Source organism: Vicia villosa, linkage group LG7, assembly GCF_029867415.1.
Source record: "Vicia villosa cultivar HV-30 ecotype Madison, WI linkage group LG7, Vvil1.0, whole genome shotgun sequence".
NCBI classification, from domain to species: Eukaryota; Viridiplantae; Streptophyta; class Magnoliopsida; order Fabales; family Fabaceae; genus Vicia; species Vicia villosa.
In genome coordinates, this window is record NC_081186.1 from 114,888,024 (window position 1) to 114,911,904 (window position 23,881).

The 23,881-nt window shown below is 36.5% G+C and overlaps 1 protein-coding gene across 1 annotated transcript; it reads right to left on the minus strand.

Moving 5' to 3' along the window:
• Positions 1 to 1,697: 1,697 nt before the first annotated feature.
• LOC131620026 (protein FAR1-RELATED SEQUENCE 5-like) lies at positions 1,698 to 20,289 on the minus strand. Its single transcript, XM_058891052.1, has 7 exons — positions 20,201 to 20,289; positions 17,733 to 19,860; positions 17,463 to 17,543; positions 17,201 to 17,368; positions 17,017 to 17,108; positions 2,063 to 2,240; positions 1,698 to 1,940 (listed from the first exon to the last, which is right to left on the minus strand). The coding sequence occupies exons 2-7, from the start codon at positions 19,851 to 19,853 to the stop codon at positions 1,698 to 1,700; spliced, it is 2,883 nt and encodes a 960-aa protein (XP_058747035.1). The 5' UTR covers positions 19,854 to 19,860; positions 20,201 to 20,289.
• Positions 20,290 to 23,881: the final 3,592 nt, after the last annotated feature.

Here is a 23,881-nt window from a genome sequence, read left to right on the forward strand (position 1 = left end):
GCAAGAGGTTACCAGTTCTACGATCAACGACAAGCTCTCCGTGGAGAAAGGAAAGAATAAACTTTGGCAGAGCGAAGATAGGTTAATTCGTCCGACCCAAGGTGTGGTGATCGATGAGGGCATGGAAGGCAAACGCAAGAGAGGAGGTCATCGCGAAGTTGATGCCGGAGGTAACGGCAAACTAAAGGGTAAGGCTGTAGGTTCTTCCGAAGCCCCCGACACTCAAAGCGTCGACTATGAATTCACAAGTATATCATCCGACAACAATAGGTAAATATATTTTGAACGTATATTATATTGAAATAAGTTGCTTCGATGTTGAGTTGGAAGTTTCTAAACAAAGTTTATATGATGTTTTGGCTTTGGTACAGGGTGTACACTCCGATCATTGTGAATCAGGATGAAGAGTATTGGGTTAGAGAAGTGTTTGATGCAAAGAAGATGCGCAAGAATGTGATGGTATGTCCTGTTTTTATTTGATTTCCTATAACAGCAGAAGTCAGTTGTTAATTTTAAAGAACCTGACATTCGGTGAAAACCTTTGCAGCAATTTCCAGCAAATGTGATTGATAGCTGCCTTCTCCGCCAATTTTCAAACATTGTTTTACTTGACTGTGATAAGGGTGAACCATACTACTGTGAGATAAAGAAGAGGGAAGAGAAGAAGGAGACATATCTGTGTGGGGCGTGGTTTGATTACGTAAGGAAAGCTGATTTGAAGGTCGGTGACAAACTCCATTTTGTCATCCGATACCCACCGGTGGAGGAAATATTGGTATATGTTGAGCGTAGGGCTGCAACCCTATAGGGGCACCAAGGAGGATCAAAGTTGCAATGGTTTTTTTGAAAGATTCTATTTGTAATATTATAATTTTATATTGTAAACAGTGATGGAAGTTTATTAAGTTTTATTTATAATGTTCCAGATACAATGTTAGTTGTGAAGTGAAGTATATTGGGTATTTTGTATGTGTTTGTTAAGTTTTAATGTAAGTGATTGTTATTGCTGGGAAATTTTATGGTTGACCCCAGTTTATTAAGATTGGGCCCTTTTTGTGGTTGTATTAATCATAGCACATTCTGTTGTTTATCTGCATGATTTATATACTTTTTATATCAAAAAGTATTTGTACGGAGTAAGGATCCATGCAAAAACCCATGCAATGCTCAAAATTCAGGGGGTGCAAAAATGAAAAAGCATGAATTATTGGTATGTTAACATAGTTGTTTTGCAACAACACACAATCATGATACAATATGCAAAGTATTTTCCGGATTAAGGTTTCTGTTACTAATGACCTAATTTGTGGTTGCTGTTGTTCACCTTTCTGTTACTAATGATCTAATTTATGGTTTTCTTGTTGTTGTTGTTTATGCTTTTGTTACTAATGACCTTATTTATCAGAAAACAAATTATTCATTTATAGAAAAAAGAAACTTCTCATCTGAAATATTTGTAGTGAGTAAATTGCTAACTGAATGATGCAAAATGCTAAGATTTAATTTAATATTATACACAAGCAATACAATAATTCATTGCACTACAAAAGTACATTATGAAACTCGACATTTGATTCATTCCAACACCAAAACAGACAACATCAAAACAAACTACATACCAACTACTTAACAAAACATCAAAGAAAATTACTTTCCATCTTCAACCAAATTTAATTATACGCCTAAAATTATTCGTATTACATCATAAAACGAACAAACATTCTTGTAGGAGGATCTGCCACAGTGCACTCAAGAACATCACCAGCCCTCAGACGAGTTGCTTTAACATACTCATACCAACCTAAGCAAAGATATCTCTCCCCTGGCCTCCTACCAGTCTTCAACACACATGGGTAAATAGCATCGGTATGAACATCGACAATGTCTATCTCAGTTTGCAACGGCAATAACCAATTGTCAGCAACATTAGATGGAAAGTGCTGCATTTTAAATATGTTTCATAGCACAAAATCATTATCAATACATGCTTCAATATAACATACCAACATGTCGATTAAAATAACCGGTCCAGATTACTTATGAAAACATTTTTTCCTCTTACACAAGCAGCAGTGACACGATAATTGAATGAAATGCCATTTTCTTCGACCACGGGATCACCAAAATTTTCATCCATCTCTTCTTCACCTTCATCACTTTCAATGTCACTGAGATCGACATTCTGTTCAACCTCATCGTAAACGTAATTACCTAAATACTCAGCCCATTGCTCATCCATCCTTCAAAAAGATAAACATGCAACTATTAAAATTACAAAGCAAACAATGAAATTATATGTAAACGCAAATATGTAAGCAAATGATAAACATAATTACGTATCACTTGAAGTTGTTAGAACAAGATTTGTTCTTATCAATTATCTTAGTTTTGATGATAACAATAATATGAATTTTGCTTAAGATAATATGGTACTCTAATCCAATGCAATTTCCCTTTCAGGAAATATATATAAAGAGTACGCATAATTCAGCGCTCAGAAGTTGTGTCTCAAATGGTTCAGCATGCAACATCAGAACATGGTCTGGCAAGACATCAGAAGATGGTCGAAGCAGAATCAGAACATGGGTCTATGGAAGCATCAGAAGAACATGAGATCAGAAGCACTGAAGATCAGAAGATGGTATCACGCTAAGAAGCACTTCAAGATCAGAAGATCAGAAGATGCTATGCACCAAGCTGTTTTGACTCTGATGATATTCAAACGTCGTATTCACAAACATCAGATCAGAAGGAAGTACACGTGGCAGACTACGCTGACTGACAAAAGGAACGTTAAAGCTACTAAAGGCTACGTCAGTAGACACAACGTGAACAAGGCTCGAGGTAGTTGACAAAAGCGTATAACATTAAATGCGATGCTGTACGGAACACGCAAAGCATTAAATGCATTCAACGGTCATCTTCTCAACGCCTATAAATATGAAGTTCTGATGAGAAGCAAGGTTACCAATTCTTAACAACTCTGAACGAAAATAAACTTGCTGAAACGCTATTCAATCAAAGCTCAGAATCTTCATCAAAGCTCACTACATTGCTGTTGTAATATCTTAGTGAGATTAAGCTTAAACGATTAAGAGAAATATCACAGTTGTGATTATCGCTTTTAAGAAGCATTTGTAATACTCTTAGAATTACATTAAGTTGTAAGGAACTAGAGTGATCAGTGTGATCAGTATACTCTAGGAAGTCTTAGCAGTTGGCTGAGCAGTTTGTAACTAGAGTGATCGTGTTGATCAGAATACTCTAGAGAAGTCTTAGGAGTGAACTAAGCCTAGAGTGATCGTGTTGATCAGTAGACTCTAGAAAAGTCTTAGAGGGTATCTAAGCAGTTGTTCCTGGAGTGATCAGTGTGTGATCAGAAGACTCTGGAAGACTTAGTTGCGGACTAAGTGGAAAACCATTGTAATCCGTGCGATTAGTGGATTAAATCCTCAGGTTGGGGTAAATCATCTCTGCGGGGGTGGACTGGAGTAGCTTCGTTAACAGCGAACCAGGATAAAAATAATTGTGCAATTTATTTTTATCGTCCAAGATTTAAAGTCACACTTATTCATTCCCCCCCTTTCTAAGTGTTTTTCTATCCTTCAATTGGCATCAGAGCGCCGGTTCTAAGGTGCAAGCACTTAACCGTGTTTAGAAGAGATTCAGGAAGAGAAAAACGCTTCAGTAGAAGATGGTTGATGAAAGTGAAAAGTCTACACCTACACCTGCATCTACATCTGGCTCTGCTGAGCAATACAACGGTAACAATGGTTATACTAGACCGCCGGTATTTGATGGTGAAAACTTTGAATACTGGAAAGATAAACTGGAAAGTTACTTTCTGGGTCTAGATGGTGATCTATGGGATCTTCTGATGGATGGTTACAAACATCCAGTAAATGCCAGTGGCGTAAAGCTGTCAAGGCAAGAAATGAATGATGATCAGAAGAAGCTTTTCAGGAATCATCATAAATGTAGAACTGTTTTGCTGAATGCTATCTCTCATGCTGAGTATGAGAAGATATCTAACAGGGAAACGGCCTATGACATATATGAGTCCTTGAAAATGACTCATGAAGGAAATGCTCAAGTCAAGGAGACTAAAGCTCTAGCTTTAATCCAGAAGTATGAAGCCTTCAAGATGGAGGATGATGAAGACATTGAAAAGATGTTTTCAAGATTTCAAACTCTTACTGCTGGATTGAGAGTTCTTGACAAGGGATACACCAAGGCTGATCACGTAAAGAAGATCATCAGAAGCTTACCCAGAAGATGGGGTCCTATGGTGACTGCATTCAAGATTGCAAAGAATCTGAATGAAGTTTCTCTGGAAGAGCTTATCAGCGCCTTGAGAAGTCATGAAATAGAGCTGGACGCAAATGAGCCTCAAAACAAAGGTAAGTCTATTGCATTAAAATCAAATATCAAGAAATGCACTAACGCTTTTCAGGCTAGAGAAGAAGATCCTGAAGAATCAGAATCTGAAGAAGAAGATGAACTGTCCATGATTTCCAGAAGGGTAAATCAACTCTGGAAGAGCAAGCAAAGGAAGTTCAGAGGCTTCAGAAGTTCAAAGAAATTTGAACGTGGAGAATCTTCTGATGAAAGAAGATTTGACAAGAAGAAGGTCATGTGCTATGAATGCAATGAGCCTGGACACTACAAGAATGAATGTCCAAATCTTCAGAAGGAAAGTCCCAAGAAAAAGTTTCATAAGAAGAAAGGTCTTATGGCAACCTGGGATGAGTCAGAAGATGATTCAGAAGATGAGCAGGCCAACTGTGCGCTGATGGCGACAGAAGATGACGGATCAGAATCTACATCAGAATCAGATTCTGAAGAGGTATTTTCTGAACTTACTAGAGATGAGTTAGTTTCCGGTCTAACTGAACTTCTGGAACTCAAGTCTCAAATTAGTCTCAAATACAAAAAGTTGAAAAAGCAATTTGAATTTGAAACAAAGAAGCTTGAGTTGGAGAATTCTGAATTGAAAGATAAACTTTTAAAATTATCCAATGATGTTGGATCTCCTTCTAATTCAGAAAAATCCACTCCTAGCCTAAACCATATTCTGAAAGAATATGATTTAAGTTTCAGGAAGTTCTTATCTAGAAGTATTGGCAGAAGTCAGCTAGCTTCTATGATATATGCTGTGTCTGGAAACAAAAGAGTCGGCATTGGTTTTGAGGGTGAAACCCCATACAAACTTGAACCTGTTGATGAAATGAAAATTACATACAAGCCATTGTATGATCAGTTCAAGTATGGCCACTCTCATGATATTAGGCACACTTCACATGCACAAAGTTTTCACATAACACACACCAAAAAGCATGTGACACAACCAAGGAAATATCATGAAACTCATATTAAAAATTATCATGCTATTCCTCCTATTGCTTATAATGTCAAACCCAAGTTCAATCAGAACTTGAAAAAATCTAACAAGAAAGGACCCAAGAAAATGTGGGTACCTAAGGATAAGATTATTCCTATTGCAGATATCCTTGGCTGCAAGAAGGACAAAGCACAACATGTCATGGTACCTGGACTCTGGATGCTCACGACACATGACAGGAAGAAGGTCTATGTTCCAAGACCTGGTGCTTAAGTCTGGAGGAGGAGTCAAGTTTGGAGGAGATCAGAAGGGCAAGATAATTGGCTCTGGAACTATAAAGTCTGGTAACTCTCCTTCCATTCCTAATGTACTTCTTGTAGAAGGATTAACTCATAACCTCTTATCTATCAGTCAATTAAGTGACAATGGTTATGATATAATCTTCAATCAAAAGTCTTGCAAGGCTGTAAATCAGAAGGATGGCTCAATCCTATTTACAGGCAAGAGGAAGAACAACATTTATAAGACAGATCTGCAAGATCTTATGAGTCAGAAGGTGACTTGTCTTATGTCTGTTTCTGAAGAGCAGTGGGTCTGGCACAGGAGATTAGGTCATGCTAGTTTGAGAAAGATCTCTCAGATTAACAAACTGAATCTTGTCAGAGGACTCCCTAATCTGAAATTCAAATCAGATGCTCTTTGTGAAGCATGTCAGAAGGGTGTTGAGGCGGTAAAGCGGCAAGCAACAAAAATTAGGAAGTATTACTCCGGGAAAAATTATCGTCTCCACAGGGATCAGTGCATTGAACTGCCGTTCAACAGTTTCCATAGTTATGAGTTTGGATTGAATTTGTTAAAGATAAAAAATGGAAAAGTAAATATTAACACAAAAAGAATTCATTCTTTAGAGAGAAGAAACTATCAATTATTGCATATAATCTACTCTTCACAAACTTAAACTTATTGACCGAATATACTCAACTTGTAACCTATCAATATTACCACATGTCAACAACACAACCCACAACATTATCTAAGTGACGATCTCTCAGACACCTAAACAACACATGAGAAATCCGAGCTTCCCGTAAATGTCGATCTCTCAGACAAACACGACCACTCAGACGCATTAAGCACTGACACTAAGTGATTATCAACCTAATCCATCTCTGCAATTAAGTTAATAGAAAATCATCCTAGATAAGCATTAGAGCCCTACATCTCTATAGCAACTCAAACACATAGCCACAAAGCAATAATCTAAGACAATAATCCATAAAAATATGAAAGCAAGATTTATATAACATAATAGTCAACAAATATACATGAGATCATAGTAGATCTACACAAAACCCACAAATGAAACCACAAAGAGAAGAAAAGAAGAAAAACCCAAAAATCTCCCGGTTTGTCGGCTCCGATTGATGAAGGATTCAACCCCGGATCATCCATTTGACAGCTCCAATGTGTTTTCTAGCATCTTTCCACTCAAAAAATGCTATTGGATGGATTGGAGCTCTAAAATATCCAACCATCACCTAAAAAATGATTTCCAACAGCTTTATTGCGTTTTCTGCCGACACTGCTTCGCCCGGCGACTAAAATGGTTCGCCCGGCGACTCCAGGCAGTAGCAAATCACATTTTTGGGCCAGTCGGGCTCGCCCGGCGAGCCTAATCCTTCGCCCGGCGAGTGACACCAGTAGCAGAAAAATTCTGCACTGTTTCGGCCATAACTTGAGAACCGTAACTCCGATTTGCGCCCGGTTCGAAGCGTTGGAAAGCTTATTCCATGCTCTATCCAATAATGAATGAATATCAACTAAATTGATGATTTATTTTTATTTGATTTTGAGATTTATTCGACGATTCGTTGGTTCCGTCGCTCAAAATTGTGCGTTTTGAAGCCGTGTCTTTGGCACTTTATTGCTCGTGCTCCAAAAGCGACTCGATATCTACAAAATGAATAGAAAAATATAAAATGGTATATGAATGAATAAAAACTCAATTAAATCCTATTTATACATATTTATACAAAAAGCGGGGAATTATTCAGAGAATATAATACAAAAGAATTGATAAGTGCCACAAAACAATAGTAAAATAACGAATTTCTGGCACTCAACACTCTCCCCAACTTTATACTTGTTTGTCCTCAAACAAGAAACAACCAACTCAAAGAAACGAAAGCGATCAACCAAAGAATCACAAATCGACAAGTTTTGAAAAACGGAAACAAATGTATGGCTCAAATGAAAAATGGTACACACAAAGTAAACACTTACCACTAAACTACGACGATAACATAAACATGAAACAAACGCAAAGTACAAATAATATACCAAACATTCTAAAACAATACTAGTTCAAAAATGAATCACACCTAGCAAAATGAAATCATCGGTAGATGACAAACACACAAAATAAGGTAATCTCACTCATCCACAATCTTGCAAACAAAAGACTAAATTATGCAGTCATCCAAAAATTATGTTAAAAACACAAATGCAAGAATCACAAGGACTTTACAAGGTTGTAATGTGGCTTGGTTAACAAACAAGGGATAATTCCTAAGGCTAATCGAAACAAAATTTTGCCCAAACCTAAGGGAGTGATCAACTCACAAAAGTTCAAACACAAAATTCAAATCAAACTTCCTCATCAACCCACATTTCACACCAAAGCACCATACTTATTTGCACAATTATTCAAACTCTTTTTTTTTCTTTTTCAAAACTTTTCTCTTTTTTCTTTCTTTTTCTTTTCACTTTTTTTTTCACATATTTTTTTTCTTCTTTTCTTTCAACCTCATAGCAATCAACCAATAAGTACACAATCATTCTCTCCCCAACTTGAATTCAACCATAATATCAAAGTGTGAATACTCCCTACTTTCTAAGGCAAGGCAAAAAAATCAAACCAAAAACCATGGGTGAGGGTTCAAGAAAACAAAGAAATCAACATCCATACAAAACTAAGAACCAAACACTCATAGACAAGCATTTAGCAAAAACAACATGGACATTGACAAAAAGCTCAAAGGGGTTACTAATGATCACACACTCACAAGGTGAATTGATAATTTGGCCAAGGTAGTTGTGCTCAAAATGAAACAAAAATGCCTTGATCACTTTCTTACATTTATACAATCAACACGAACAAAAGATTTAACATAATAAAATCCAGTTAAAACAAGAGTTGTGGTCTCCAGCATATGTGAACAATGGAAAGCTACCTCACAAAAAGGTGGGGACTAAAGTGATTCACAAACGAACAAGTATACAAAAGAATGAATGACATAGAAATTGTAAAAAGCCTAAGTAACATGAATATGCTAAAGTCTAGAAAGCGATAAAAACATACCTTGAATGTGTACAAAACTTTAACAAAATCATTACCATACATTTGCAAGTCGAATCGATCAAACTTGACAAATCACCTAAATATCCTCAAGCTATTCACAACAAGCTCAAAGACGAACACAAACGTGAACACAATTAATATACATATACTAAAAGACCGGATGAAATTGTCTAAACAAATTTAAAAGTGAAGATATAAAATTTAAGAACTGGTCCGATCTAAATTTGTTTAGACAATTGCATCACACTACCTAAACTAAACCCAAACTAAAAAGAATAAACATGCTTGTTTTACGTCGTAAGCTCGACGCCTGTTATTAAAGAAAGCTCCTTCAAGTTACTTCCGTCCGGCTATTCCTAACAACACACAAGCAAACGTGAAAAGAACAAACAATGATATAACAAATTCACAACTATAAGTATAAATATAAACAAGTAAGACTATACAAAATGTGCGATATATACAAAACTCAAAACAAAAGAAACTATTGCGATGCAAGTTCAATAAAACACCAATCCCCGGCAACGGCGCCATTTTGTTGAGGCGGTAAAGCGGCAAGCAACAAAAATTAGGAAGTATTACTCCGGGAAAAATTATCGTCTCCACAGGGATCAGTGCATTGAACTGCCGTTCAACAGTTTCCATAGTTATGAGTTTGGATTGAATTTGTTAAAGATAAAAAATGGAAAAGTAAATATTAACACAAAAAGAATTCATTCTTTAGAGAGAAGAAACTATCAATTATTGCATATAATCTACTCTTCACAAACTTAAACTTATTGACCGAATATACTCAACTTGTAACCTATCAATATTACCACATGTCAACAACACAACCCACAACATTATCTAAGTGACGATCTCTCAGACACCTAAACAACACATGAGAAATCCGAGCTTCCCGTAAATGTCGATCTCTCAGACAAACACGACCACTCAGACGCATTAAGCACTGACACTAAGTGATTATCAACCTAATCCATCTCTGCAATTAAGTTAATAGAAAATCATCCTAGATAAGCATTAGAGCCCTACATCTCTATAGCAACTCAAACACATAGCCACAAAGCAATAATCTAAGACAATAATCCATAAAAATATGAAAGCAAGATTTATATAACATAATAGTCAACAAATATACATGAGATCATAGTAGATCTACACAAAACCCACAAATGAAACCACAAAGAGAAGAAAAGAAGAAAAACCCAAAAATCTCCCGGTTTGTCGGCTCCGATTGATGAAGGATTCAACCCCGGATCATCCATTTGACAGCTCCAATGTGTTTTCTAGCATCTTTCCACTCAAAAAATGCTATTGGATGGATTGGAGCTCTAAAATATCCAACCATCACCTAAAAAATGATTTCCAACAGCTTTATTGCGTTTTCTGCCGACACTGCTTCGCCCGGCGACTAAAATGGTTCGCCCGGCGACTCCAGGCAGTAGCAAATCACATTTTTGGGCCAGTCGGGCTCGCCCGGCGAGCCTAATCCTTCGCCCGGCGAGTGACACCAGTAGCAGAAAAATTCTGCACTGTTTCGGCCATAACTTGAGAACCGTAACTCCGATTTGCGCCCGGTTCGAAGCGTTGGAAAGCTTATTCCATGCTCTATCCAATAATGAATGAATATCAACTAAATTGATGATTTATTTTTATTTGATTTTGAGATTTATTCGACGATTCGTTGGTTCCGTCGCTCAAAATTGTGCGTTTTGAAGCCGTGTCTTTGGCACTTTATTGCTCGTGCTCCAAAAGCGACTCGATATCTACAAAATGAATAGAAAAATATAAAATGGTATATGAATGAATAAAAACTCAATTAAATCCTATTTATACATATTTATACAAAAAGCGGGGAATTATTCAGAGAATATAATACAAAAGAATTGATAAGTGCCACAAAACAATAGTAAAATAACGAATTTCTGGCACTCAACAAAGGGCAAGTTCTCCAAACCTGCATTCAAGTCTAAGAATGTTGTTTCTACCTCAAGGCCATTAGAACTCTTGCACATTGATCTGTTTGGACCAGTCAAAACAGCATCTGTCAGAGGAAAGAAATATGGATTAGTCATCGTAGATGATTATAGTCGCTGGACGTGGGTAAAATTCTTGAAACACAAGGATGAGACTCATTCAGTGTTCTTTGATTTCTGCATTCAGATTCAATCTGAAAAAGAGTGTAAAATCATAAAGGTCAGAAGTGATCATGGTGGTGAATTTGAGAACAGATCCTTTGAAGAGTTCTTCAAAGAAAATGGTATTGCCCATGATTTCTCTTGTCCTAGAACTCCACAGCAAAATGGAGTTGTAGAGCGAAAGAATAGGACTCTGCAAGAAATGGCCAGAACCATGATCAATGAAACCAATATGGCTAAGCATTTCTGGGCAGAAGCAATAAACACTGCATGCTATATTCAGAATAGAATCTCTATCAGACCTATTCTAAATTAGACTCCCTATGAATTGTGGAAGAATAGAAAGCCCAACATTTCATATTTCCATCCTTTTGGATGTGTATGCTTTATTCTGAACACTAAAGATCATCTTGGTAAATTTGATTCCAAAGCACAGAAATGTTTTCTTCTTGGATATTCTGAACGCTCAAAAGGCTACAGAGTATACAATACTGAAACATTGGTTGTAGAAGAATCAATCAATATCAGGTTTGATGATAAGCTTGGTTCTGAAAAACCAAAGCAGTTTGATAATTTTGCAGGTTATGATATTGATATATCAGAAGTTGTTGAGCCAAGAAGCAACGCATCAGAAGCAGAGCTTCTCAGAAGCAAAGAATCGGAAGATCAAGTATCAGCTTCTCTGGAGAATCTAAGCATTTCTGAAGAACCATCTGTCAGAAGATCATCCAGACTCATCTCTGGTCATTCAGAAGATGTCATTCTTGGAAAGAAGGATGATCCAATCAGAACAAGAGCATTCCTTAAGAACAATGCAGACTGTCAATTAGGTCTTGTATCTTTGATCGAGCCAACTTCTGTTGATCATGCTCTAGAAGATCCAGACTGGATAATTGCTATGCAAGAAGAACTGAATCAGTTTACAAGGAATGATGTTTGGGATCTTGTTCCTAGACCAGATGGATTCAATATAATTGGTACAAAATGGGTCTTCAGAAACAAGCTCAGTGAGAAAGGTGAAGTGGTAAGAAACAAAGCCAGATTGGTGGCTCAGGGTTATAGTCAGCAAGAAGGGATTGACTATACAGAAACCTTTGCACCAGTGGCCAGGTTAGAATCTATTCGTCTATTAATTTCTTTTGCCACTCAACATAACATCACTCTCTATCAAATGGATGTTAAGAGTGCCTTCTTAAATGGTTATATAGATGAAGAAGTTTATGTCCATCAACCTCCTGGTTTTGAAGACTCTATGTCTCCGAATCATGTGTTTAAACTAAAGAAATCATTATATGGATTGAAGCAAGCTCCCAGAGCTTGGTATGAACGCTTAAGTTCTTTCCTTCTAGATAATGGTTTCACTAGAGGAAAAGTGGACACTACTCTCTTTTGTAAAACCTTTGAAAAGGATATTTTAATCTGTCAAATATATGTAGATGATATTATTTTTGGAACATCTAATGCTACACTTGGAAAGGAGTTTGCTAAGTCTATGCAGGCTGAGTTTGAAATGAGCATGATGGGAGAACTCAAGTATTTCCTTGGAATACAAATAAATCAAACATCAGAAGGAACGTATGTTCACCAAACCAAGTATGTGAAGGAACTTCTGAAGAAGTTTAATCTTCTGGACTGCAAAGAAGCCAAAACTCCTATGCATCCAACATGCATCCTAGGTAAGGATGAGGTAAGTAAGAAGGTAGATCAGAAGTTATACAGAGGTATGATTGGATCTCTTCTATATTTGACTGCTTCTAGACCTGACATTCTGTTCAGTGTTTGTTTGTGTGCTAGATTCCAATCAGATCCTAGAGAATCTCATTTAACTGCTGTTAAGAGAATTCTAAGGTATCTGAAAGGTACTACTAATGTTGGTTTAGTTTACAGAAAATCTAAAGAATACAACTTAGTAGGATTCTGTGATGCTGATTATGCTGGAGACAGAATTGAAAGAAAAAGTACTTCAGGAAGTTGCCAATTTCTTGGAAGTCATTTGATCTCCTGGTACAGCAAGAAGCAAGCAACTATTGCTCTATCAACGACAGAAGCAGAATATGTCGCTGCTGCTGGCTGTAGTACGCAGATGCTCTGGATGAAGAGTCAGTTGGAAGATTATCAGATATATGAGAGTAACATTCCTATATTCTGTGATAATACTTCTGCTATATGTTTATCTAAGAATCCTATTCTTCATTCAAAAGCTAAACATATTGAGATTAAACATCATTTCATAAGGGACTATGTTCAGAAGGGTGTTATTTCTTTAAACTTTGTTGATACAGACCATCAATGGGCTGATATCTTTACAAAACCCCTGGCTGAAGATAGGTTTAAGTTCATTCTGAAGAACATCAGTATGGATTTATGCCCAGAATGAGAAGATGAGAAGTTCTCATGTATGAGTATCTTCTGAAATGAAAATGGATTATTTTTTTTATATCAGAAGTTCTGATTGAAATCTTTTAGAAATTATGATTCGGTTATTACTAACGTTTCATTGTCTAAGTTGATTCAGAACCTCTTTTAAAGCAAAACAGCTGTTACGTTTTATCTCGGGATGGTAAACCTGTCGTTACTATTCATGGATAAACGTGCGTGCAGTTGAAGGGACACCGACCATAGGTAACTGTGCTAGTCACCTCATTTGTCTTTATTATCTCTCCTCACGTCACGTAACATTAAATGCTTTTCATCATTCGTTTCATTTTATTTTCTTTTAAATACTCTTCAAAATGGTTTTTGGTTTCCTATCTCTTTGTTTTCCTTTTAAAAGTTTTTTTTCTTCTCTCTCTCTCTCTCGTTTTTCATTTCTTCTCTCAAAACCTAGCGTTCACCCTAAGCCTGTTGAAGCTCCATGACTCAAAGGCGACAGATCTCTGTGCATCTCGGGATGGCTCTTCTAATACCGCTCAAGTCAGACTCCTCTTTGATGGTGTTATCAACTTTCATCCAAAGACAGAAGACTTTCTTGAGTTATGGGAGGAGGTTAAGAATGATATTCTTGACTTCTATGTTGAGGGAAAGCCCCGTTTGCAACATTAGCTCTCTGTCTGTGAACTGTCCCTCACTTCCTCCTTGGTTCTGGGATCTCTCCTACAGTGGAGGTTTCAGTCTGGAAGACAAGAAGTCCTCCGGGATTCTTGATGGGTTGACACAGAGCGTGTCTAGCTAGGGTTCTGTTTTTAATTTTTGTAGTGATTTCCTCCTTGGAAATTCTTTTTTGTATTTGCTAGGAATGTTTCTCATCTTGTTAAACATAGGAACCTTTTGTAATATCTTTTGATTATCAATGAAAAAGTTTCTCTGTGTTTTACATTCCAGTAAATGTTTTCTTTTGTCGTTTTATGCATCTGAATCTTTTTAAATATTCTTTTTGATGATATGACAAAAAGGGGGAGAAGATAAATGATAAATGATTTGATTAAATCTATCAGTTGCTGGGTAAAGCTCCCACACATTCACTAACAAGAACTGCAAGTTCTATATGGTTTAAGTGTTTTGCAGGTACAGAGAAGTGAAGTGAATCTTCAGAAGCAAACACTAGAAGCAAAACCATAAGAAGCGTTATTCTGTAAAAGGAATAAGCTCTTGGAAACTGAAGCAAGCTGAGTGCTGTCAAGCTTCAGAGATCAGAAGCAAGAAAGAAGAATGAATCAGAAGCACTGATAATAGAATTTGAATATCATTGTCTATCTTGTTCTGACAAAATTCTATTTGCTCTGATACATATAATGTTATGGCTCTGATACATTATTTGCTCTGATACATTATTTCAGCCTATATGGCTCTGATACATATAATGTGTTCAAACATACATTTTATGTTCTAACTCGTTCATGCTGACTTTTGTCGTTTAGTTTTTGTTCTGTAACATTTCAGGATGTAGAGATGCTCTGATGATGCTCTGGTACATTCAACAATGTTCTGATACAAATCTAGCATGAAGTGATGTTGGTAGACATTCAAAGTTCTGAAGCTATCCGAGGGAAGCAGAAATCAGAAGATGTGAATGTTCTAAAAGATCCAGAAAACTCAAGTTCTGAAGCTGTCCTGAATGGAAGCAGAAATCAGAAGCTGTGAATGTTCTGAAGATCAAAGAAATTCAAGTTCTGAAGCTGTCCTGAATGGAAGCAGAAGTCAGAAGCTGTGAATGTTCTGAAGATCAAAGAAATTCAAGTTCTGAAGCTGTCCACGATGGAAGCAGGAATCAGAAGCTGTGAGTGTTCTAAGGATCTAAAGAAATTCAAGTTCTGAAGCTGTCCAATGGAAGCAGAAGTCAGAAGCTATGAATTCTCTGAAGGCAGAAGCTTATATGATCGTCTCTACCGAAATAATCAGGGAAGTCTTTTATCAAAGTTCTTCGAGTATTTATTTCAGGGGGAGATTATTTATCTCAGGGGGAGATTGTTAATCTCAGGGGGAGACATATTCATATGCTTATGCTATAGCTGTGTAATTTGTCTTTTGCCGTCTACTCTTTCTGATCGCAAATTCATATCATTTATATATGTTTTTGTCATCATCAAAAAGGGGGAGATTGTTAGAACAAGATTTGTTCTTATCAATTATCTTAGTTTTGATGATAACAATAATATGAATTTTGCTTAAGATAATATGGTACTCTAATCCAATGCAATTTCCCTTTCAGGAAATATATATAAAGAGTACGCATAATTCAGCGCTCAGAAGTTGTGTCTCAAATGGTTCAGCATGCAACATCAGAACATGGTCTGGAAAGACATCAGAAGATGGTCGAAGCAGAATCAGAACATGGGTCTATGGAAGCATCAGAAGAACATGAGATCAGAAGCACTGAAGATCAGAAGATGGTATCACGCTAAGAAGCACTTCAAGATCAGAAGATCAGAAGATGCTATGCACCAAGCTGTTTTGACTCTGATGATATTCAAACGTCGTATTCACAAACATCAGATCAGAAGGAAGTACACGTGGCAGACTACGCTGACTGACAAAAGGAACGTTAAAGCTACTAAAGGCTACGTCAGTAGACACAACGTGAACAAGGCTCGAGGTAGTTGACAAAAGCGTATAACATTAAATGCGATGCTGTACGGAACACGCAAAGCATTAAATGCATTCAACGGTCATCTTCTCAACGCCTATAAATATGAAGTTCTGATGAGAAGCAAGGTTACCAATTCTTAACAACTCTGAACGAAAATAAACTTGCTGAAACGCTATTCAATCAAAGCTCAGAATCTTCATCAAAGCTCACTACATTGCTGTTGTAATATCTTAGTGAGATTAAGCTTAAACGATTAAGAGAAATATCACAGTTGTGATTATCGCTTTTAAGAAGCATTTGTAATACTCTTAGAATTACATTAAGTTGTAAGGAACTAGAGTGATCAGTGTGATCAGTATACTCTAGGAAGTCTTAGCAGTTGGCTGAGCAGTTTGTAACTAGAGTGATCGTGTTGATCAGAATACTCTAGAGAAGTCTTAGGAGTGAACTAAGCCTAGAGTGATCGTGTTGATCAGTAGACTCTAGAAAAGTCTTAGAGGGTATCTAAGCAGTTGTTCCTGGAGTGATCAGTGTGTGATCAGAAGACTCTGGAAGACTTAGTTGCGGACTAAGTGGAAAACCATTGTAATCCGTGCGATTAGTGGATTAAATCCTCAGGTTGGGGTAAATCATCTCTGCGGGGGTGGACTGGAGTAGCTTCGTTAACAGCGAACCAGGATAAAAATAATTGTGCAATTTATTTTTATCGTCCAAGATTTAAAGTCACACTTATTCAATCCCCCCCTTTCTAAGTGTTTTTCTATCCTTCAGAAGTCACTGAGTGGGATTCACCACTGGACATTTCTCAAGAGCAATAACACTTAACAATTCACTTTTAAAACAAGATTTTTTTTCCTTATGTTATTTTTTCCTCTCTTGGTGGTACTACTACTATATATATTGGAAAAAATATATAGGTATAGTTACACCTAACCTAAACCTCATTCAATGGCATTAACTCTAAGTGAAGAAAAATATTAATGCATGATGGTAATATAACCACTACTGCACTCATAGAATTAGGTGACTGACAGTAGAACTATTAAACTGTATCAGTGTTGATTTGACTCCACTGAACTTACAAACTATATGCTAGGACACAAAAAACTATATAGATGCATGTATTCTAACCTAAACCTTGTCATACCAATAAAAATCACCTCCAAATTCATGCCTGGTCAAATTACAGCTACTTCTTTGCTCGTTCAAGTACCACCATTGTTCATCGGTCGTTGTAGCCTACCGAAACACGAACCCAAATTTTCTGCAACTGTCGTTGGATATAATGGGATTAACGGTTGTAAGTGCATTGGATGCTGCACCGGTTGTACCACTGGCAACACGGGTTGCAATCCATACACTGCAGGCATGGGTATGCTTGTGCTTCCAACTTCCGCGCGAGAAGCCGCCGTCACATCAGCGCCACGAGAGTTCGGTGGTTCCGTACATTTATTTTGCACACTACTTCCCCCAATGCGACCTCTTTTTCCATTCTTGTTCTGTTTTAACAAACAAATTATTCTTTTAATACAGATAATAACACGTTATAATTAATACAGCATATCAGTGCTTGTATTAAAAAAAACATAATACCTTCACAACTTGGCTGAATGAATCAGTTACTGGCCGCGACGTCATACCAACATTTTGTTCAGATGGCGCGTTTTCCGCAACCTGCAAATTATACAACAGAAACTACTATGTTTATCAAAAGAGCAACAGATTGACTCAAACGAACAGAATATAGCTTTTGAAATTACCAAACAACTCCTTGCATTATGAGTTCTACTATTGCATTTAGAACATCGCCTAATAGCTTTTATGTCATTCTTTTTTTTTCTTTGGAGCACCTTTGCTACTCACAATATTTGGATCACCTACGGCTGAGTTCGATGCCAAAATAGGATCGTCCGTACTGCAATACTTTTTTTGTAACATCAGAATATCACCCATTATGTCCCCATAAACACCTTCCTTTTTTGAAGCTTCTCTGCAAAAAACAGTAAATGCAGAACAATATGCACCAAACCGAGCTAGCTCAATCATATTAGGATCATCAGAACCATTACAATTCATGTTCAAGTATTGAATTTTTGCATCCTTCGTCCACCTCGACAAAATCAAACCGGTGGGAATGAGACTAACATGTTCTTCCTTCATGACACCAAACATATGAGAACATGGAATCCCACGAGAATCCCATAACCTACACTCGCATTGAAGTGTTTCACCATCATACACAACCTCTACGTCATAGTTATCACAACAATATTTTGTAAATCGATAAGTCTTAAATCCGTTGCGAATTAACCTTTCCTTAACAATCAATGATCCAGCCTTCACTATTTCATCTCTGACTTCCTTGAAAATCTCTGTAGTATAAACTTTCGCAGCATGGCTCTCAAGGGCACGCAGTTGAGTAGTCATCACAGGTTCTGAAAATATTGATTTAAAATCGGCAATCAGTTCATTGTTTCTATAAGATCTCATAGCCTGATCAAAATTGTGCATAAATTCAAAAATGCAGCCTTTCTTCCTGACATAACTCTTGATGATTGCATTGACGGCTTCACATTGAGACGTAGTTCTTATACGTGCAAAAAACTTCTCACGTAGATATGCAGTTGCCCATAGTGACCTGTTCTCGTACGTTTTTTGAACCCAAGGATTTCCTTCAAGTCCGTTTTCTTTAATTGTTTTTGACCAAAACTCTTCAAATTCATCCTTTGTAAAATTAGAGTACATGGCTTTTTGAAAATCTTTCAAAAATTCCGAGTTCTTTACATTCTCAGTCGCATTCTTGTTCAAATGCCAAGCGCATAAACGATGTGTCGCATCCGGAAACACCTGTTTTATAGATTCCCTCATCGCCCCATCTCCATCTGTTACAACTGCTTCTGGGTATTTATTTTCCATGCACTCTAAAAAACACTCCAACAACCACTTATACGTTTCTGTCGTTTCATCTGACACCAATGCAGCACCAAAAATAACTGTCTGAGAGTGGTGGTTACACCCTGAAAATATAACCAATGGGTAGTTGTATTTGTTCTTCTTGTAAGTCGTGTCGAACGCAATCACATCGCCAAAACAAAAATAGTCAGATCTACTGCTTCCATCAGCCCAAAAAAGGGACTTCATTCGTCCATCCATGCCTACGGCATATTTACCATATAACATGGGATCAGTAGATGACTTCACATTTAGATAATTTATAGCAGCAGCAACGTCACCATCTTTAATAGTAGCACGCATTTTACTATCAAAATAATTGTACAGATCCTTCTTTGTAAACCCAACACGATTGTGTCCACCCTTCTGAGCAACCATGTACCCCATTATATGACAAGTTCTAATTCCATTTGACTGTAGACCGTCAATCTGAGCTCTATCTGCTGCAGTAATCTCACGATAAATGGGGTGTAAGTGGATAAACCTAGATGGTGTTAATTCATGGTTGTGAGCCTCTTCAAAACATGACACTACATAACTACCCTTTTGGGGGTTGTAATGCACACGAAGCCTAGCGGGACAATTAGTGCGGGTCGTAGGTCTATGTTCTCTTTTTCTATCAAGCCTCCTTAAGTGTTTTGTATCTCTTAGACCGCGTTTATTGCATACAAACTGCCTCATTATAATTGTTTGTCCACCCCCAGTCGATCTTCTCCTAACATCACTTTTCCTAATGGCAAACCCTTTACATTTAGCATACTTGAAATAAAACAAATTAGCTTCATCAACTGTACCGAATTCCATAGCACGAATTTCATCAGCATTAAGGGCATCAATTTTCACTATTCTATCACCTACAACTGCATCAAATTCATGGAATTTTTCATTGTGACTATCACCATCGCCATCGCCATCACTTGAACTTTGGTACGCACTGGACACCGAATTACTGTCATTGTCCGATTCAGAATCAGATGTTCCACTGTCACGGTATCGATAGTAGTTGGAATCATAATGGTCGGTGTTTTCCATGGTACACCTGAATTAACACATTTGTTAACACACCAAAAATCAACACAAATCACAGTACATAATTTCCTATTCAAATCAAAGGTACTTAACATAATTGAAATTTCCAAATCATCAAATAGGGAACCCATCTACAGAAAACAATTTCAAGCATCAATCACAATTCCTTATTCCCTTATTAAATCAATCGACCTGATTCAACGGTACCCACCAAAAGTGAAATTTCGTAATCATCAAATATAAAACACATGTAAATAAAACAGATTCCCAATCCTAAACCCTAATTGTAAATAAAACAGATTCCCAATCTTAACTATTCAAACAAATATAACAACCATTTTCTCATTTACCTTTGCAGCAGCGTGCTCAATACGAACACAAACAGATTTGTGGTCCTGTTACGTTTGACGAACCTGTGAATGGGACGATTACTGTTGTGTTGAGTTTGCAGTGTTGGGAAAAAATGCTAAGACGAGACGATAACTGTTGTGTTGAGTTTGTAGTTGGGAAAAAAAATGCCAAGATGAGATGATGAAGAATTTTTATTTTCAACTTCTGTTCACGATGATGAAGTGAGGGAGATGGAGATGAGTTGATTAATTTGTTGAGTTAATTAATTTGTTTTAATTTAATTGATTTTGTTTATAAACATTACATTTTAAAAACAATATTAATATGTTAGGGACTAAGTTGCAATATACAAACTATAAAATTACCACAGTAAGTGACAATAAGGGTCATTTAATGCTTCAGTCCTATGTGGCACTATTAGGGCTTAGGGCTTAATTCTGATTGGTCAGACAGTGACTTCACCACTGAAGTCAAATTGGCAACTGCACCATAGAATTTCTCATATTTAAAAACATCAATTTAGCACAAATAAGATAATAGATTAGACGAATTAGACACTTTTTCATTGGGGCTAACTATAAAAGCTGCAATTTCATCAAATGTCCTGTGACGAATCAACTTTGAACAAATAACACGAACGAATCAGAACAAGGTAACATCTAACTCGATCAGTCCCTAGATATTATACTAATCAAATATAGATAACATGATTCTCACATCATTGTCGTTTTGAAGTTGCATGTTAGTGAAGCGAACACATCCATCATCAAAGATTGACAGACAATGATACTCAACACTTATCACCCTTCTTGTATTGTGGAGGGTTGGGACGATGATTTAGTTGATCAAGTTGGTCGTTCAAATCAAACAATGTAACATCATCGTTGGTCCTAAAAAATGGGGGAGAAGTCCTTTTGTGGTAATAAAAAGCTGTTAGGTTAAAGTTCATTATGATTGGTTATGGATAAAAATAGTTCTCTTTTTTTTTTTTTATGTGAATTTCAGATGAACGAAACAAATAATTTTATACAAATTCATATGCACTCTAGTCCACATAAATTAATGTCAAATCAAACTAGATCATACACAAAAAGTGACGTTGCAATCCATACCACACAATAGAAATCAATGGCTTGCCAACTTTCACAATGTAGAATCTGAACCATATGAAAATTCCCTCAGCTTGGGTCTTGATTTTAGAATCCATATTGAAATGACACCTCTCATTACAGGTTCAGGTTATAGAATCTAAAGTAAAATTATACATCTCATTACAGGAGGAATATAAGAGTTGACCCATATAATCAATAGCAACAAATGCTCCTTTTTTTGATAACCATACCATGAGGACTCCAAAATTTTCGTGCTCAACTCAAAGAACCCCAGGGATGGGCCACTATTTTAGAAAATTTTCATGAAGTATGCGAGTTAGGACAAAGCATACTAAAAATAATCATGTTAGTTGTAGAAATCAGTGTCGATACTTACGAGTCATATGAGATGCTGCAAAACAAATATTTTTGAAGGAGTCACAAATTAGAGGACGAGGCCATTTGAGATCAATTGGAATCCATTAGAAAACTAAGTATAGACTGAACACACTCGATCAATCAATGTTTTATGACTAGTCAGAACATATGGGTTAGAGTCAACCAGAGGTCTAACTCAACCACAACCTCAAAGAAGGGAGCACAATATGCGTCCTACGAGAATGAAAAAGAATATGGGAGAAGCTACAACAATGAATCAAGATACGCATTAAGCTATCTAAGATGCGTCAAGAGATAAATAATGTAATAAGTTGCCAAGAATGATATCAGATATACTGAGGTCATAAAACCAAGCTTGTATGCAGATATTTGAGGATCGAACGTTAGAATTTAGAAAAGTTATACAACTATTAGAAATGTTAGAATAGTGCAATGGAAACGTAAGGAATCCTTTATGCAAAAATAATAACAATCAGGCTGTAGACTAAGAATCTTCAGCGGTTTACCTAGATTGAACCAAGCAAGTTTTCAATAGTTTGACTCAATTTACAGAATCCCTTTTCAATGGATAATAGAGTAATGAGTCAGGCTAGCTATCAACAATTTACTTGGAAAGAAGGCAAGTGTGCTTTAAGAATGGAAAAGTTTATTCCAAGCACCGTGGGCTTGCTAGTTCAATAAGCCTTTCCCGTGCAGCAGGAAGGCAGGGAGAACCGTTCATCCAATAGAGAATGGATAAAACACCATTTGAGAACAAAATATCGCTTGAGTCAATGATGTAATTCATCAAATTATGGACCATTCAGAGGTTGTAGTACTATGAGAGGAATAACGCGAGGAACTCCATAAAAGTAGGCATAATATATCTCAAACTCATTCAATTTAAGGATAAGAAAATATCATTATAGAAAGTCTTAATAACATGTTTGATAAGGAGTAAGATCAAGAATCAATGAGTATGCAAAGTATTATGAAATCCTAATATTTGAGTTAGGATTAAATGAAGGCTGTAACGCCCGTAATTTAAATAATTATTTAATTAAATTAATTCAGATTATTTGTTGATAAGTTGTCATATGATTGCGCTGCGTTGCTAAGTCAGTTATTTAGTTGTGTAGTCGTTCGATTTTAAATTTTTTAATTAGTATTATTAATATTAGAAATAATATTAATATAATAATAATTATTATAGGAGATTAATTGTATTGGGCTTATTTTATAATTGTGAGTAGCAAAGTGGGGGTATAGAAATATTAGGCCCAAAGAGAGAATAGAAAATTATATTAGTTAATTAGAATAAAAGAAAAATTAGAAGTATCAGTAAGGGTTTTAAGTGCTATCAGAAAAAGAGGAATAAGGGTTTGGAGAGATACATAGAAGTTGTAGAAAGAGGAAAAGCTAGGAATTTGATCGGAGAAAAAAATTATAGAGCAACCTTCAATCCAAGGTAAGAATGGGGTTCTAACTCTATAATAGGGTATATGATGGATAGTATGTGGAATAGGGTTTATGAAATTGTTTCTGTTTGTGTTTGATTGTTGTGGCTGATACTGAAAATTAGTGATTGCCAAGGAATAGTTGTTGAGAAATTATTCTATGTTGATTGGGAATGATTTTTATGTTGCCGTAATATTGTATTGTGTTGTATTGTGTTTGTCTGATATGTGAGCGATAGAAAACTGGGCAAGTTTTGTGTAGGTAGTAAGTAGAAGAAAAGAACGAATAAAAAGGAAACAGGGCCCCCCACCCCTTATGTAAAGGAAGGAAGGGGCGTCCACCCCCATGAACAGGAAGGGAGCGTGAGCTCCCTGGGATATTAAGGGTGGGGGCGGTCACCCCTTTATGTATTGGGGGCCACCATAAATTTCATTATGTGCTTACTTATACTAAATTAAAGTAATTCCTAGGTACTAGTAGTAGCAGTTAGTAATACTAATTATCTAATGCTTAAAGTAGGTAGTTAGTAGTAGTAATAATATGCAGTAGTAATAAGTTAATTAATTAAATTTATGTTAACTAAAGGAGGAATATGGTTTAGCAACAGTAATCGAAACTCAAACATAAGAGACTAGTATTTGGCTATAGGTACTGATAAGAAAATAGATTAGCAGAAGCATTATACAGTAGCAGTAGAATATCAGTAAATCTGCGCAGCAGAAGGTTAATCAGCAGGTTTGAAAGATTTATTTT